Consider the following 19,280-nt stretch of genomic DNA (forward strand, 5'->3'; position numbering starts at 1 on the left):
TCCCATTTAGTGACTAACGATTTCGTTAAAAGAATAATCATTTCAATTGCATTGGGTATTAAACTTCATCTCAAATTAAATGGTATGCACTAACTTACTGGAATCTGAATTTTACAAAAAATGTATCTTTAAAAAGAATTAAAACATCTACAAAGTAACGTTTATTTCTGGTTTTAAATTATATGTAATTATTATCTTAAATTAATAATTAATTATTTTATTCATGCAAGATGCGTTTAAACTTAATAGATAAACAAATAAAAGTGATTATATTAAATTTCTACGAGTCGTCTCGCAAACTTCTGGCTCCCAATGCTATACAAAAGTTCAATAACTTGAATGCAGAGTTTCTTCCAGGCATCCCTTCGTGAAAGGTGAAACGTTGTTTTAGTTAGGGTAGCAGCGTCGTTAGGAAAGGACTGAGAGCATTTATGTAAGGACAGAAGAGTGGCTAGAATTTGAGAGTATCGTTGTTAGCGTAAGAAAATAACGAAAAAAAGTGTTAGGCAGTAACGAAATTAGGTGAAATGTAGCGTAGTTACTGTAGGAAATTAGGACAGTGTAGGACAGTAATTAGGTGAACGGATGTTCTGGTTAATTTACACAATTAGCCAGGACAATAGACATGCGTATTGCATATTTTAATCAATTAATTCTTGAGTTAAATAGCAAATAGTAATTCAGAAAATGTCGTCCTATGCTCAAGTTGATGTATCAGCTTTCTTGATGAGTGTGGTCTTTGTGTACTCTATTAGGCCAGAAGATGACTGAGACGAACACTTTAATATACATTGTGTAAATCTTGTTGTTTTCAGAAACTTTTCTCCTTGGAATTTATATAGAAAATATCCCCGCGGAGAGTAATAAAAGTCTATAAGAAACACTGTATGAAGCATTCATGTTTGAAACACTGAATGAAACATATATTACGCACTTTTTTTCTATGTTGTATGTGAGGATGAGGGGGCGGAGTTGGCTGAAATATACACTGGTACAGGCGTACTGGTCATTCATAAACTGATACGTTAGGAAAACACGATAAAGCTGAATGTAACTCAAACTGATTCAATAGAAACCTAGTTTAGACTATGTCGTGTCTAACGAGTGGCTTATTCCTGGGTCACCTGCCATCCTGGTCATTTCCTGGCTGGACTCTACAGAATATTAATCTGTTATTTCTCTTGCAACAACTGTAGCTAGTAATATGCTGGGTAGTGTGGGGTGGGGTGGTGGTAGTGTGGCTGTTGGAGGGAGCTAAATAGCAGACCGTGTGATGTGTAGTAAACACAACTAAAACAACAAAGACTGTATCACATTCAAGTAAGTCAGTTGAGACTACACAGCAAATTTAAGAAGGATTGTTTTTTTTTGTATTTAGAACAACATTTTTATTTCATGGTAACATTTTAATACTCTGTAAAAAATGTGATACTATTTCTAAATACGAAAATACATATTTGGTTTGTATTAAAAAAAAACAATGTTACAAAGAAAGAATTTAGCGTGGTCGTTGTGTACTTATCATGGTGTGGTTGATACTGACGTGGGTATATTTTTCCAATATAAAAGAGAAAAAAATGCCTTAGACTGACATATATGAGTGCTACTGTAGATCCGTCGCTAAGTTTAACAGAAATACATATAATACATAGTGTTATAGGTTTATGCATGCATGTTCAGGGTGATGTTTTATGTGTCACTACTCACAGACTTTTTGTGTAACGAATTGTGTCAAATATCGACATATCTTTGTAACATTAAAAAAATACAAGCTTATGAAAACGCTGGAAAAAAAAATAAAGTACCTTGAAAAAGGTAGTTCACTGAGCATATAGCATATAGAGTTTATCACCTTTTAAATTACACAACAATTGTTAAATCTTTCACATGTAATATTGTAAACATTTGTGCTGATTTTTATTGAATGAATTATCGTCGTCTCTAGTCCTCCAACACTATTGAGACCTTACAAGATGAAATAAAATATAAGAAAAAATAGAGAAATATAAGCCAGTGTTAGAATACACAATAAATACACATTAGTATGTATATAAACATATACAATATGAAACTAGCAACGATAAACATACAGTGTTTCTTCCAGACTTTTTTCTCCGGGGGGCACTTTAAATTTTCGGGGGGGGGGGGGGGCGGTAGACTTTCTTCGGGGGGGGGGGGGGGGGGGCGGACACTGTTAAAAGTATATACTTTCTATATAAATTATATACATTTCATTTCGTTCGGGGGGGGGGGCGGTAAAAAAATTCCGGGGGGGGGAGGGCTGGAAGAGATGCCTGGAAGAAACGCTGTTAACGTATCGTTGTTTGTAGTCTAGTCAAGTACCAGACCAAGATGTTACAGAAACGTTCCAACTGTTATCAGACTCTATACCAACAACGACGTGGTGCTAACATACTTCCAACACACATCCGAGGTCGTCACATCCGTGTCGTGGAGAAAACTACAGACCTGTCTTGTTTACATTTGGGCCTTGGAATCAAATACAGACAATTGGTGATGGTGTAGCTTCCATGGACGGCTTCACAGTTTACAGTCTATACTAGAATGCAGTCACTCGACAGAATGACGTTTTCAAGATGGTCTCCATATGGGCTGGACCACTTAGAGCAGAAGTCAAATTTCCTGAAAAGTATATTTTATTTCTGCAGAACAGAGAAGTAAAAAGAAAATACCACTAGTTCAACAATGGTTTCAGAGCAATGCTTAATCTGATTTATCAAGTGTCTACAAATAATGTAGTTAGTAATGTCAATAGTTAACACGGATCGGCTCGTATGCTATATAAATCAAGAATTAATTGCTTAAAACCTGCAATACACATGTCCATTGTCCTGGTTTATTGTGTTGATGAACCAGAACAACCGTACACCAAACAACGATAACGTCATACACTACATTTCACCTAATAACGTTACTGTCCTACCCTTTTTACGTTACTTTCTTACACTAACAACGTTACTATCATAGTCTGGTCATTAACACAATAAACCAGGACAATTGACATGTGGATAAACATTATCTATCTCAAACATTCCCACTGAGTATTTCATGTGCACATAACCACGGAAAATATATATAACCCGAAAATCTATAAAGGCCTTTATATATATAGTTACCATTGGTCTCACCACCCTACTATCAAATGGCGTCATTTTGTACGCACATTATATTAACAGTTTTCATCGTAAATTATTAGATTTCGGTGTCACCACCTACCTGGTCGTTGATTAACTTATCAGTTATTTAAAATATTCAACAAAACATTTTTCTCTTTAAAGTTTATAGTTGGTGTTACTCCCCCCTCCCATCCTCATTTGGTGATAGTTTTAAAGTGTGCACAGTTAATGGTAACGATGTTTATCTAGATTAATACAGGTGGGTTATCTCTAATTGGCCAATTGAACTGGCAAAAAGCATAATTCTTTTATATATTATGCAACTTTCGTCATGGTGTCACTCCCCCTAAATGGTATCACCCGGTAGGGTCCGCACCCCCCTCCCCCGCCTCACGACGCCTCTGGTGTCAAGGCGTGTTCTGTTTTATCTTAACGTTTTAAAACTCTCGATCACATTTTGAATATACTTGTGTGCTGTAACGAGTAACATATTTATTTCGCCGACACGTATTTTCAGCTTAAGTAGGATCTTTTATTTGATTTGTTAATGAATGGCAAATGTTAGGTTTAAGTTTAATTTGAAATGTTTAATTATAATTCTAAGTTAATAATAATTTGCTTAGGTTGAATTGTTTTTTTTTTTTACAAATGTGCGTTAAGTATGTTTAATACAAAGAAAAGAAGAAAATAAAACTAATTTGCTTTTTTCATTAATTCTTTGGTTGCTAAAACTATGCTTATCGTTATGTACATGAGGACTGTTGTAGATTTGCATTGATAGCTATTTATTTGACTCTCATGATTTTAGTTTCGTGAAGTATGAGTTCACTATCTGAAAAAATATATTATAAGTCGGAGAGGAGAGACTTGGGTAAGAATACCTGGAGGAGAGGGGAGAGTGGTATAAATACCTAGAGGGGAGATGAGAGGTGGGGGGGGGCGGAGAGATTAACGGGCCATAGAAATGTATACAATGGTGTTAGTTAAATTAAATTTGTAAGATATACTTTTTTAGATGTCGGAATGGTGTAACATATTTAAGGGTGACTTTTGAAATAAGAGAGTTAATAAAAATAAAAAATAGAAAAAACATATCCTTGCATTATGATCAAATATCTAGCCAGAAAAAAAAACAAAACAACAGCAGAAATTCCATACTACATTAAATTAAATTACAAAGACCAAGTAACACCACCACATCAGACGTACCTCATACCGATCTCACGCATCCACATACTGCTATGGAAACAAAAACATCAATACCTAAGGTGACCAAGTTGTAGCAATACTTATTACAAGTCTTTAGTATAGACGCCTTTGTAAACCAATAGTAATATGGTAGTTACATAATATAGATATAAGGTATCGCAAAAATTGTGAGATAATTACTGTCCAAGATGAACAAATAGCACCAATTAATCTGCATAATTACTGATTTACAGATTATTTAAGAGATATTCCCATTGTTTTTATTTTAATTCAAACATACACATATTTTTTTTAAAATATAAAGCATACATGAATACGTACAACATTACTTTTGGAAGTAAAAATATAAATTTAACCTAGTTCTTGTTTTCATAGTTTTAAATACAAATTATTTTTTTTCAGTACATGTTAATACGTCTTTTTGTAACCCAAGGTAACGTCCCTTGGATTTACTTCGGTGTATACATGGGAAGTAACTAGCACAATGCTAAAATCTATTTCACACCTCCAATTTAAAACAAAACCATAAAATCAAAACATATTATGTAGTTTTACAAGCACAGGGTAACATTATTACATTGTGTACGGAAAAAGCATTACATAATGTAGGGCAGAATGACTTTGTAAAGTTGTGATTTTTTAACACGTTTTTCTTAACTCAGCTTCGCGTTTGTTTGTTTGGATGTTTGTTGTTAAAATTGACATCGCAAATTAGCCCACTTCTGATTGCTCTAGAGATCTGAAATTAGTATGTAGGCTACTTTCGCCTAACAATTTCAGATGCAATCATAAAAACTAGCAATTAGAGACCGTAATTAGCTTAATTTAATTACGCCCAAAGGACCATAAAATTGAGGACATGATTTCTAAAGATACCGACAAGACTGGAGGCCTATTGACACAGTTACTTCGGCCCCAATCGATATGAGCGCCTTGGCCGTGATCGTATAGTGGTTAGTACTTCGCGTTGTGGCCGCGACAACCCAAGTTCGAATCCTGGTCGCTCAAGATTTTTAGTCCGTGTATTTATAAACACTTAGTCAAGTCATACTTAATCAAGTCGTTAGATAAAGTAGAAAATAAACTATATAAAAAACTGTTTTAAAAACCACGTTTTTCATGTGTAGCAACGGACTAAATAGGAGAAAATAAAATACTTAAAAAAAACTTTTTAAAAAACCACGTTTTTCTTGTGGACTAAAAAGTAGAAAATAACTATTTTCATACATTTGATGACAAAAAACGTGGGTCGGGCAGATGGGTCGGGAAATTTGATGGTGAACGTACCCACGTTTTTTGTCATCAAATGTATGAAAATTTATTTTCTACTTTTTAGTCCACAAGAAAAACGTGGTTTTTTAAAAAGTTTTTTTTTAAGTATTTTATTTCTGCAATACAATTACATTAAAATCTAAATGAGTGTTCTTGGCAGTTTTAAGGGGAAACATTGATGCATTGTGTGTTATAATGTACCAGTCACGTCCAAACTTGATTTTTCAAAGTTATATGTGTTTCCCTATGGGGGGGGGTCTAATATAAGTGCTCTAATAAAACCTGCATGGATAATTGCACACACATAAGGTAAGGATCAAAATCATGGTCTATATTTCGTTGTTAATGAATCTATACATTTTGAATGTATTATTTATACAACAGAAACAAACATGTGTAGTTTAAAGAGGATAAGAAATAACAAAACGAATGTATTTTCTTTTTATTTATCAATCGCCAACGTATTTCATCGACACAAACTTTAAAAGTAAATAAAATTAAAAGGACTAGATGTATATTTAATCTCTAATTTCGCTATATATACCCGGGGCTCTCACTGTGATGCATTTATCCAATAACACATACTATAATCAGGGGCGGAACTACAGTGCCGACAGCCCCCGCAATGCGGGGGGGGGGGGGGGGGCACGCCATTTAGGGGCCCATATCCGACCATAATAATTTTTTTAAAGTTAAAAAAATAATTTTATTGCATTTTTGACTTGACGGTAAACGCTTTTGTAAAAATTAAACAGATCTACTACAGTAGTGGTGTTATACAGTAGCTAACACATGCTGTTGCGTAAAAAATATATATGCCTGAGCTGTAGTGTGAAAGATAGACAATCGTTCAAAACACTTCCATGACTTATTTCCCCTTTTTAAATGGATTTAATAGGGTGCTCATAAGCTCCTTTTAATATATTTGTACTAAACAAATTAAAAAGCAATTACTTCTCTTAATTATTATTTTTTTTTAAATACATACTAAAGATTGACATAGCCTAAAAAGGAAATATATTTAAAACAAATAATACAAATACAAAAAACATAAAAATAAACATAAACATAACACGAGAAACCATTACACATGCATAGCTTTCACGCATTATATTCTTTTGACCGGCTAAATATTAGAGGGTAGGCAGTATTACAGCAAAAAATATTGAATAAACTAGTTGTAAATTAAATAAAATAGTTGTAAATCTAAAAAAAATTCAAAACAGACTAAAGCACTCACACATGACGATGTAATTTGATTAAATTGACGCATTTATTGACACACATATATATATATATATATATATATATATATATATATATATATATATATATATATATATATATATATATATATATATATATATATATATATATATATATATATATATATATACATATATATATATATATGGGGTGGGGCAGAATTTTATTTTGCGGGGTGGCCCTTTTTTTCTAGTTCCGCCACTGACTATAGTGCATACAATACAGAGATTATGGCTTGATCTAGTAACCAAGAGCTTGGCTCAAAATTAAAACATTTGTTTAAATCTAAATATTTGTTTTCCATGACAAGTCTAGTACAAGAAAGCTAAATGTTAGACTTGGACTTAAACAAGTTTATTGTATTGTCCGTAGTTAAAACATTGTCTGAATCTAAACTAAGTCGGACACAAGAAAAATAAATGTTAGACTTAGAGTTAAAGAGGTCAATAGTCATGTAAGTCATGTTAGTAGTAAAGCTTAATATTGTGGCAAAACATAGCCAGCTAGTGTATTGTAGCAAAAGAGGTAGAACTGGTACAGCTTCTCTGATTGATCGACTTATATGTATTCTAGTTACTGATTGGTTAATGAAGATAAACTCTGAACCAAACACTTGGGTTCAACACATATCCCCCTGACTTTGTCTCAAGTAAAACGTTATAGATAGTTATAATTGTAATACAGTATAAAGACTACTTAGTTAGGTAATTGGCATGGGATTTTAAGGTCGAATGGTAGAGTTTATTACTTCTAACTTGAAAGTCACAAGTTCGAATCGGGAATCAAGTCGGGTCGATATTTTGTCCCTGAGTCCACCCAGTTCTTATGAGTACCTGATTCAATTTAGGGAAAGTTGTTCGAAGAAATACATATAAATATACAACAACAATACAATATATTGAAAGGACACCCTATTCTAATGTATGTATACATATTTGTAATTAATACTGAATTACAACGGAACAAAATAATTTGGACAATGCTTCACCTACTAATATGCCGCCACACTATATGGTTATGAGAGGAGCATATAAAGTTTATCACATTTAACAATACACAAAAATTGTCAAATCTTTCACAATACATGTAATATTGTAAACATGTGTGTTGAGTTTTATTTAATGAAATCCCGTCGTCTCTCGCCTTACAACACTATTGCGACCTTACAAGATGAAATAAAATATAAAAGAAAATAGAGAATTGAAGGGAGAATGGGTCAATTGAGAAATAGATACAGTCAGAGATTCGAGTGGGCGGACCTTTAACCACAGGTGCTTTAACCATAGGCGATTTGACCATAGGTGGTTTGACCACAGAGTGCCTTTGACCATAGGGGCATGACGATAGGGGTGCTTTGACCATAATGGGGCTTTGACAATACCACCGAGATTCTCCCCGACGTGTTCAAGGAAGATCTGCTTTTTGTTTCTCGGCTGATAGTTTTTTTTTTTTATTTTTGTATTACATGTAATTCGCGTACATAATGTTATTATATCTAAACATATTTTCATTTCTTAAGTCTGAAGAATAATTTGTTAACACATCGACGACAGTGGACTTTTATCATAGATTAATCTAAAGAAATCAAACGTCTACAAATTGAATATTAAGGACAGCAATAGTTTATAATTTAATTTAAAAATTAGTTGTTTTTTTTTCTTTTTTAATTAATTAATTAACAGTTAATTAAAAAATTAGTTATCAAAAAAATATTCAGAAGAATTAATCAGATCACCAAACGATTATTAATCTGAAATTTCAAGTGTCTCTAAGTTACGCAGTTATTATAGCTAATGTTTTCAATTAAAAGCTAAATGAAAAAAGAAAATGACATTTTTCAGTAGACATATAATCAATTATAATTCGTAATAACTGTATCTATTTATTAAAAAGCAAAATTATAACATTTAATGTATCATTCAAGTGTTCTACTATGAACAAGCATTTCATCATAATTTATTATTACAGGTTGCTTCCCTTAAAACAATGATTTGTTGTAATGGGAAGTAACAAGGCACAATTAATGGTCGACCTGTTCCAGTTCTCGGGCTGTAAGTTACAAAACGAGGCTCATTGAAGTAGACAAACAAAAACAGACGTAGAGCTAAGATACTTTGATCATACTTCCGAGGTCGTCACATCCGTTTCGTTAATAAAACTACAAAAATGCATTGTTTACAATTGGGGCATTGAGTCAAATACAGACGATTGGTGTAGGCTAAGCTTCCATGAACAGAATCACAGTTTACTGTCTATTCTACATTTAAGATTGTTTCCATATGGACTAGACGGCATAAAACATACGTCAATGTCACTGGAAATTGTCGTTACAGCAGATAAACGATACAGAAATCTAAGCTAAAATGTAGAACGTTCTTATCATTGATCTGGTAAATCAGATGCACTGACATAACTGTGTGCCATTGCTGATCATTTATTTAGTTAAGCATAATTGTATAAATCATTTAACTGTAATTTGCGTAAAATTATAATTTTATTTTAGCATGTGTAGTTTAAAGTAGATCTTTAAAGCCTAGATTTTAAAAAAAAAAGTTCTTTTGTTTTCCAATAGTATGTTATTAATAATACATTTAGTAGGTAAGGACAGCGAGTATAACACACCCACATTTAGAAGGGCATTGCAGAAGACCATTGCATTATAGATAAGAAGTAGCAGACAAATGGCTCCCACAAATGTGACACGACAGCCCTTGGGTGGAACCCATAGGGAAGACGAAAGAGTGGGGCGTCACAACTTAACTGTAGTCGGAGTTTTGTTAAAGAACACAATACCGCATGGATATCTTGGAAGATGGTAAAATACACAGCCGTGGTCCGGGCAAAGTGGAGAATTATGGCTGAATTTCATACCCTTTAAAGGGAGACAAGGCAGTTAAGCCATATCCGATACAATCTCATTCTTTTAATTTTTGAGTCAATGTAACCGTTTGTTTCTATAACTATTCTTACCTTTTCAAAATCAAATAACTAAACATACATTATATTAATGGGTTGATTTGGATTTCAATATCACATGTTTAATACTGAATTAATCACTGAAAAATGATGAAACTATAACAACAGTTTTGGTTCGTTTAAAACAAATATAAACAAGTAAAGTACGCTTACCTATATTTAGTCAACAAAACTCATCATAATTGATATTACACAGCCGTGGTCCGGACAAAGTGGAGGGGTATGGCTGAGTTCCTAATTAGATATTCTACAGAAGGAGTAAAGGGAACTAAGTCAAGTAAGTCAAATCATATTAAATCGAACCTCATATGTTCAAGTCTATTTAACCTATGTTTACCAACGCTACTCTTGCCTTATCAAAATCCAATAACTAAACAGACGTTAAATTAATGTGTTGATTATATTTCAATATCAGATTTTTAATGTTAAATTAATCACTGGCAAACATGAGCAGGTATGATTCTTTTATTAACTTTCTTCAAAATAAAATAAAAACAAGAAAATTACGTTTAGGTATAATTGGTCACAGATACTCAAAATAATTAATGTTTACACTTTATTATTTACATTACTGATTTTTTTTCCTGTTTGTATTTAGTCATCCGCACAATACAAACAATACAATTCGGAAAATAAGGTATTACATATGTGTGTAAGTATGTGTGACGGTTCGCTTATTAAACTGGGTGTGTTTTATTATAGCACTGCCTCTGAGCCTCGTAATACACTAGTAAAATGACAGATGCGAACCAAAAAAATACAACCAATCAAAGAACCCGACCAATTAAAAACGAACCTACCGTGGTCACGTGTGACGGTCAGCTGATCAATCAAAGCGTTAGGGAAGTTGGTGGTTCGAACGTGTAGTAAACAGACATAGTGTTAGGAGATTGTCAGTTGGGTTGGAATTTGGGAAGTAGGTTAGCTAGGCTATAGTTGAAGAGTAAATATGTGTAGTAATAGAAAGTTATAGTTAGTCAGTTAGTATAACTTAATATTTAGGCAGTATAATTAGAATTATGAATACATTGTTGATGCGGTAATTAAATAAACGTTGGTATTTTAAATTTTTCTCTTGCGTTATTTATCGGAGTGATCTAGCGGTAGAGTGCTGGACTGCTAACCCGTAATTCTCGAGTTCGAATCCGGGTTTAAGTCCTCACGTTAGGGAAAGCTAAGGCGGCTGGGCATAGTGCTGACCACACTATCTCTTCATATGCCGAGATCACAGAAACAAGTGAACTCTACTTCACTTGCTCCATAGACCGTTAGGTTTGAAAGGGAAAACTTAGTTTTTTTTTATTTATAATGTTTCTACTGGAGACATATATGTTAGTGGTACAATTGTAATCCATTACCAATACATAGGCCTACACATTATTGATATTATAAACATCCATAATATCAAACTAGCATCGTTAAACGTATCGTTGTTTGTTGTCTAGTCAAGTACCAGACCAAGATGTTACAGAAACGTTCCAACTGTTATCAGACTCTATGCCAAAAGCGACGTGGTGCTAACATGCTTCCAACACACATCCGAGGTCGTCACATCCGTGTCGTGGAGAAAACTACAGACCTGTCTTGTTTACATTTGGGACTTGGAATCAAATACTGACAATGGGTGATGGTGTGGCTTCCATGGGCCGCATCACATTTTACTGTCTATTCTACAATGTAGTCATCTACCACATTGGCGTTCCAAAAATGGTTTCCATTTGGACTGGACCGCATAAAGCGTGAGTCAAGTTTCCTAGAAGCTATCGTTAAAAGCGATAATTTTAAATTTAGCTTTTATTTAATTTATTTTTGTGTTTATTTTTTTTTCTGCAGAATAGAGAAGTAAAAAAAATACCACTTGTTCAAATAGATATGTAAACGAATGTTTAAACTGATTAATCAAGGGTCTAAAAATAATGTAGTTAGTAAAGTCATTAGTCACTAATTTTAACCAAGCTATGATTATTCAAAAACTACTGTGAAGATACACACAATTCATACGGTTTTCTAACATATTTATTATTCTCTTACTATTTCAAAGTAAAGTAAGGTTAAATGTTAAAATGTAAAGTCTTTTAGTAGATTTGATTGCTTTAATTACATGTTGTTGCCCCTGGTGTTATGATGTGAGTTAAATGGAAATAAGTGAGAATAAAAAATGCTCTACATTTTAGATTACATTTAATAAATTAAATAGAAAATATTGACTGGCTAGTTTTTTTTTACATCTAGAATGTTGAAACATCGTTGTATTTAGGGCAGAAGAGTAGCTAAGTTATGACATTAGCGCAGTAGTGTAGCTAGAATATGAGAGTAGCGTTGTTAGCGCAAGCATTTAATGTGAAAAGGGTCGGACTGTAACGAAATAAAGGTGAAATGTAGCGCAGAAGCGTCGCATGTTGTCGGCACACATATTATGAGACATATGTTGTCGGCACTCATATTATTAGACACATGTTGTCGGCACAAATATTATTAGGCTTATGTTGTCGGCACACAGATTATTGGACATATGTTGTTGGGACACATATTATGAGACATATGTTGTCGGCACACATATTATTGGACATATGTTGTTGGGACACATATTATTGGACATATGTTGTTGGGACACATACTATGGAGTGGGTCTACGACAAATTCCCGAAAGACACTTGCCCGAATGCCGTTTGCCCGAAGGCCGATTTCCCGAATGGACACTTGCCCGAATGCGACAAATGCCCGACTGGACACTTGCCCGAATGCGACAAACGCCCGAATGGACACTTGCCCGAATGCGACAAATGCCCGAATGGACACTTGCCCGAATGCGACAATTGCCCGAATGGCAAAATACCTACAACATTTGCACTTGATCAATCCCCGCTAATTATGTAATTTTTTTTTCCCAACACCAAAACAAAGTAATTAAAAAGTAAATTATTTTCGACTAATGCAATGGTTTCATAAAGGGAAGTAATTTTGTTTTCCTAATTTATCTAAGGGAAGTAAGTGCTATAGGACTAAATAAAGACATAATTTGAATTTTTGTAAAAGATGATATTTTTTTAAATCTTGTGTTTAATGAACATGCCGACAATTATTACTATAATTTGAAAAATGAAAATTATTTCCCAACACTTTCAGTAGTAATTTTCTAGCTCATAAATTTTCTAACACTTCAATCCATAGAACTGTCAACGACAAACATATGCATTACATACAGAACTGAGCTTTATATATTAGATTTACAATAGAGTTACATCATTAAAAACTATTGCACGGCTATTGAACGTGATGACGCGTGTGGAGTAGTTGGATAGAACTGCCTACTAATTTGGTCAACATTTTAATTAATTCATAAAAAAAAATAATTAGACATCCAAATAAGTCAAATTTAATAGCGTGTTGCATTGTCTTTATTTCTTGACCCACGTACCAACTGCGAACCATATCAGTCAGCTAGAAGTTCCCGTAATTTCGCTCGGCCCTTTCGATCTAGACAGACTGACGACAGAGGAAGTGAGTTAAATAAAGGCTTGTAAAAACGTCAATAAAACGGGAACTGTTTATGGCCAGATAGACTTATGATTATTATAGGGCATGTGTAAAGTAGTGATGCAAGTTGTAAGAATATCTTCTGGGAAGGGGGTTGGGGGGGGGGAGTAATCGATCTATGACACCTGTGTTTTTCCCCCTTCCCCCTCCCTAACGTCATAAAGGTTCAGTAATACCCAAAAAAAATGAAAATTATATGTAGAAGATATAAATTCAACGAGTTGAAATAAGATTGACACTTTAAGGTGTTATATTTAATAAAAAAAACTCGTTATTGCTGATTTAATTACATGATAAACAATTAATTTAATATGATTAGTTTAAAACAAATTAAAGTAAAGCGAATTTAACAACTTTAAATTCAGAAATAATGTTCTACGAAACTATTAAAGTAAAATTTAAAAACCACATAGAACAGGAAAGTTATTATTGTTGCATATTATTACAAAACTAGATACGTTTTAGTTAACGTAAATATCTGTAGTTGTATCCCTTTGAGGTGTCCGTTGTCTTTATCCGGGGTACGGTAGAATACGGAACTCATGTGACGTGCTGCATGACGGTCCGAGTGTCGTTACACCAAACAGGATCCACTCGTTGTTGGATGGCGCCCTGCACAATACAGGGGCGCCGGCGTCACCGGTACAAAACAGATTTAGACCGCAAATTGTCCTGAAACAATAGTTAGTGACCGAGGCGGAACTTTTGGCGACCGTTGAACAACCAATAAAATTAAATGCGACTGACGTCTCATACAGGCCATCCGACATCACAGCTGAGGATGCGTTGTTGGCACCATAGCTCACGATCTTGCAGTCGCTAAGGCTGACATTTGGTGCTATGGCCGGGCTGTATGGACACGCCGTTGTTGGCACCATAGCTCACAATCTTACAGTCGCTAAGGCTGACATTTGATGCTATGGCCGGGCTGTATGGGCACGCCGTTGTTGGCACCATAGCTCACGATCTTGCAGTCGCTAAGGCTGACATTTGGTGCTATGGCCGGGCTGTATGGACACGCCGTTGTTGGCACCATAGCTCACAATCTTACAGTCGCTAAGGCTGTCATTTTGGTGCTATGGCCGGGCTGTATGGACACGCCGTTGTTGGCACCATAGCTCACGATCTTGCAGTCGCTAAGGCTGTCATTTTGGTGCTATGGCCGGGCTGTATGGGCACGCCGTTGTTGGCACCATAGCTCACGATCTTACAGTCGCTAAGGCTGACATTTGGTGCTATGGCCGGGCTGTATGGACACGCCGTTGTTGGCACCATAGCTCACGATCTTGCAGTCGCTAAGGCTGACATTTGGTGCTATGGCCGGGCTGTATGGACACGCCGTTGTTGGCACCATAGCTCACGATCTTGTAGCCACTAAGGCTGACATTTGGTGCTATGGCCGGGCTGTATGGACACGCCCCGCGGGCCACACATGAAGACCGACCAGTTACCAGGTTCTTGTAGAAGTCAGGGATGTCCAAGAGAGCCACGTCATTAGGGCCGTAGTACATATTGATCAAACCCGCCAAAATAAGTCTAAATTTTTTTTTTTTCATATGCTTTATTTTAATTACTCCCTGACAATAGGGAACAGCTGAAATGAATGCTGTATTTTAATTACTCACTGACAATGGGGAACAGCCATATGAAACCAAAGTCAAAAGGAGGCACACTGCTGTTTTTGTACTTAAAGTTAGCTTCACACGCACACAACTTAAACGATTCTCTTTTAATTAGTATTTTTGTACCTTATTATGACTGAATTAACTTCAGGATAGGTTTGACTTGAAAGAAAAGAAGTGACAGTAATAATAATGTTACCAAATATTTACAAAGAAGGAAAATCTTCAACAATCAATGGCCATCAGTATTTTGAAATGTCTGCACACATATTTAAAAGTATTTATAAATACTGGTAAAAATGTAGAATGTACATATAAATTATTGTTGAAAATTGTGTGCAACTTAAGTAAAAACAAAAGTAAAGTTTCCCTTTCAAACCTGACGGTCTATGGGGCAAGGGAAGTAGAGTTCGCTTGTTTCTGTGACCTCGGCATATGAAGAGATAGTGTGGTCAGCACTATGCCCAGCCGCCTTTACTCTCCCTAACGTGAGTTAGGTACCCATCAGAGTTGGGTGGACGCAGGGACGGTCTACTGACTTGAACCCGGATTCGAACTCGAGACTTACGGGTTGGCAGTCCAGCTCTCTACCGCGAGACCACTCCGTCCCAACTTAGACCTACATAAAATATTTTCTTGACAAAAGCATAGGATGAACTTTAAGGACATTTTCATATACAAGTACATTATACACAAGCATAACAAGCCCCCCTCCCCCACGTAGAGATCTATGCATCAAGTGTCTACAGGCGCCATGTCTTCTTCTGTACTTGGTTTACTCTGCTGTAGGACTGTGACTTTCTTTGGTGCAACATACGATCCCATCCCTGCAGCCCTGTCTGCCTCCTCCTGCGTGTAGGGTTCTGTTTCAAGTGCCTTCAACCTTCTTTTGTGGGGCTTGCTCTTAAAGTGGTCTGCCAGGGATTTGTCATTTATAAAATATATCGCACAAGTCAAACAATAAAACTGTGCAGCCCCTGGTTTGTCCAGGTCAACGTCCTGCTTTAACAAAGAGTCTGGACTTTTCATATCATTGTGGATCTGATCTAAATCACGAGTTCGTCTCTTTGTTCTATATTTCTCTTTTAGTGGTTTGTCTCCCTTATGCATCTTTTTTCTGCGGTACCTTCACATGTTTTGTTTTATCTGTTTCGTAGTCCAGGGGTCAGCAACCTTTTGAAGCGGAAGAGCCAAAAGTTACAATTTTCAAAATTTCCCTGGTTTAAAAGAGCCACTAACATTTTTTTTATTTCAAATATTTTTTTTTTTATTAAGGTTATTAGTATTTGTTCAAGGAGCTGGAGAGCCGCATCTTGATATCAAAAGAGCCGCAGGTTGCCGACCCCTGTCGTAGTCTAATAATACAAATTTAAAAATAATTATCAGAAATACCTGCTTAGAGACGTTGAGCTATGATTGTTCTGAATTATCAAATATCTATAAGTTGCGCACTTATTATAGCTAATGCGTTCAAAAAAATGCAAAATGGATAAAACAAATTAACATTTTTAACTGACATAAACATATTTCCAATTTTCAGTAATGGATTTTATTTATAAAACAAATAACACGATACTATTTAGATTTATAGTTCAAGTGTCCCACTAAGCATAAACTTTTAACAAGTATTTATTTGTATAGGTTGCATCCCTTGAAGACTATGATTTAAAATAATGGGAAGTAACTCGGCAAAATTAATGGTCGACCTGTTCCAGTGCTCGTGGAGTATGTTAACTCCTTGGCTCGTTAAAGTAGACAAAAAATAGACATGGTGCTAAGATACTTCGAACACACTTCCGAGGTCGTCACATCAGTGTCGTTAATAAAACTACAGAACTGCATTATTTACATTTAGGGCATTGAGTCAAATAAGACGATATGAACATTTGAGTGATCGAGTTGATATTTGAGTATAGGTCTTCAAGATTATCATGAGTTGAAAGTATATCGTTTTATCGGACCTAAAGAAGACCGACATCAGAGCAGAATCAAGAACATATACTACACTTTGTTATTATCCAAAAGACCGAGAAGCAAATAAACACATAGTGTAACGAAAAGTAAAATATCATCAGGATGATAGATAGATTTTTTTTTCATTCTTGCAGGATTTATTTTTTCATTTACATAATTAAAAAATTAATAAACCGGGAGCTCTCCCCTAATCTTTCTCGAATATTCTTATATAACACTGCGGGGGATGGCACCTCGATATAGAGACATGATTTTTAATCCATTTTAATTACTTAAACTTTTTAAAATATAATATAATCCGGTAGAAAAAAAAATGCGCAAAAAATCTGTGTATAATAGTGAGGAATATAATTAGTAATTTATAAACTGACATGCGTTTTTTGAGAAATCAGAAATAGTGTTAATTACTATTTCTGGTCAACGGGATTTACTTAAATTTTGTCAAAAGGCAGATAATTAGATCGTTTACCTACATGTGAAATACATTTATCTATCTGAAACTGTACTCAAGTTATAGGCCTTTGAAAAATGTATATAGCAACATAATGTTCGTGGAATGAGAGGTAAGGTGTAGCACAGCATTGTAAAAAACTGGGGGAATCTTAAAGCTTTTCGTAACAATATCACATGTGTGTTGAATGGGGAATTTATGGTAAACTTTATAACATTGTATGTGGAATGGAGTATCCTAGACAGCATTATCACAAAGATTATCTAAAATGGTTAAGACATCTTTATCACATTTTATGTAGAAGGAGATCAGAGGGCTGTTTTATCAATTCTTAGTTTGAATTTTTATTTTATAAAACGTTTTCATAGTGTGTGTGAACAACTGAGCTTATAGGGCAACACAGTATAGGCCTAAACAGTTAAGAAAAAAAAAGTAATAACGACTTAAGCATAGTTTAGATCACAGGAAGACAGACGGTAGACTATTCCCCTCCAACCCTGTTAAGATATCTGTGAGAGGCCTTGACCTTTCCAAACCGTTATTGTGGGCGTTCCACAACCAAATTCCTTGGTCACAGACAATATAGATATACTAGACAATATACTTTTTTTCTTTCTGTTTTCTTTGTTTGTGTTTTTATTCAAAAGTACTAACAACGTTAATTTAGTATCCAAGTAGACTGGCCAATTATAGTACACAGATTTCCTTCCGTAAACAACATAACCAAACTACCCAGCATTCATTCTATAGCAACAACGTTCTCTACCTTCCATGTCACTATCTTTTATGTACGTGTGTTTGTGTATGTGTGTCTGTAAACACGATAACTTGAGTAACGTTACAGCAATGATGATGACATTTCATATATTAGTAGTATATAAAATGTGTAGGTCCGTATCACCTTTTCATCGATTTCCGATAACTGGAAATAGAACTTTTTCTACTTTCAAAAGCCTATAACTTGAGTACTATTTCATGAGGATCAATGACATTTTACATAAAAGTAAAAGATATAATTATCTGCCTTTTGTAAAATTTTGAGTAATTTCCGGAAGTAGTAATTTACGCTATTTCCGATTTTTAAAAAAACGCATGTTAATTTATAAAGTACTAATACTATTCCGCACTATTATGCATATTTGTTTTAGATTTATTAATTAAAAAGGATTAAAAATAGTGTCTATATCCCGATTAGCCATCCCCCGTAGTGTTAAATAAGAATATTCGAGAAAGTTTAGGGGAGACCACTCCCGGTTTATTTTATTTCTCTAGTAATAAGAGATTCATAACAATTGCATAATCTGATTCATCAAGCGTTTTCCAATAATGTAGTTAATAAATTCAATAGTAGCTCTTTCAACCAAGCTACGGTTATTTAAAAATTAATTACTATCACAACATATACAACTAATTCAGTTTTCTAACATGTTTATTATTCCTTTTTTTTTAATTTCAAATTGATATAGGGCTACAATTTTTTTTTAATTTAAAAAGTCTCTTTTGTTGGAAGCTTTGTTAACTTTAATTACTGGTTGTTGCCCCTAACGTTATGATGTAAGAGAAAGGGAAATAAGTAAGAATAAAACATGTTCTACAATTTAGATTAAATTTCAATTAATAAGAAAATATTAACTTTTATATGTTATTTCTAGATGGTGAAAAACAGTTGTAGTTGAGACCGTAGCGTAGATATGATAGGACATTAGCTCATTTATGTTAGGACAGTAGTGTAGCTAGAATATGAGAATAGCATTAGTAGTTTAAGAAAGTAACGTAAAAAGGGTAGGACAGTAACGTAATTAGGTAACATGAAACGTAGTTAGTAGGACAGTAACG

General features: G+C 34.5%; 1 protein-coding gene across 1 annotated transcript; it reads right to left on the reverse strand.

Annotated features, from left to right (window-relative positions):
- Nucleotides 1–15,659: 15,659 nt before the first annotated feature.
- Nucleotides 15,660–16,172, reverse strand: LOC131936853 (zinc finger protein 593 homolog). Its single transcript, XM_059293952.1, has one exon. It carries the CDS (start codon nt 16,127–16,129, stop codon nt 15,755–15,757), a length of 375 nt encoding a protein of 124 aa, XP_059149935.1. The 5' UTR covers nt 16,130–16,172; the 3' UTR covers nt 15,660–15,754.
- Nucleotides 16,173–19,280: the final 3,108 nt, after the last annotated feature.

The sequence above is a fragment of the Physella acuta genome, unplaced genomic scaffold (genome assembly GCF_028476545.2).
Source record: "Physella acuta isolate Inbredline_101_S28 unplaced genomic scaffold, ASM2847654v3 ptg000191l, whole genome shotgun sequence".
Classification (NCBI taxonomy): domain Eukaryota; kingdom Metazoa; phylum Mollusca; class Gastropoda; family Physidae; genus Physella; species Physella acuta.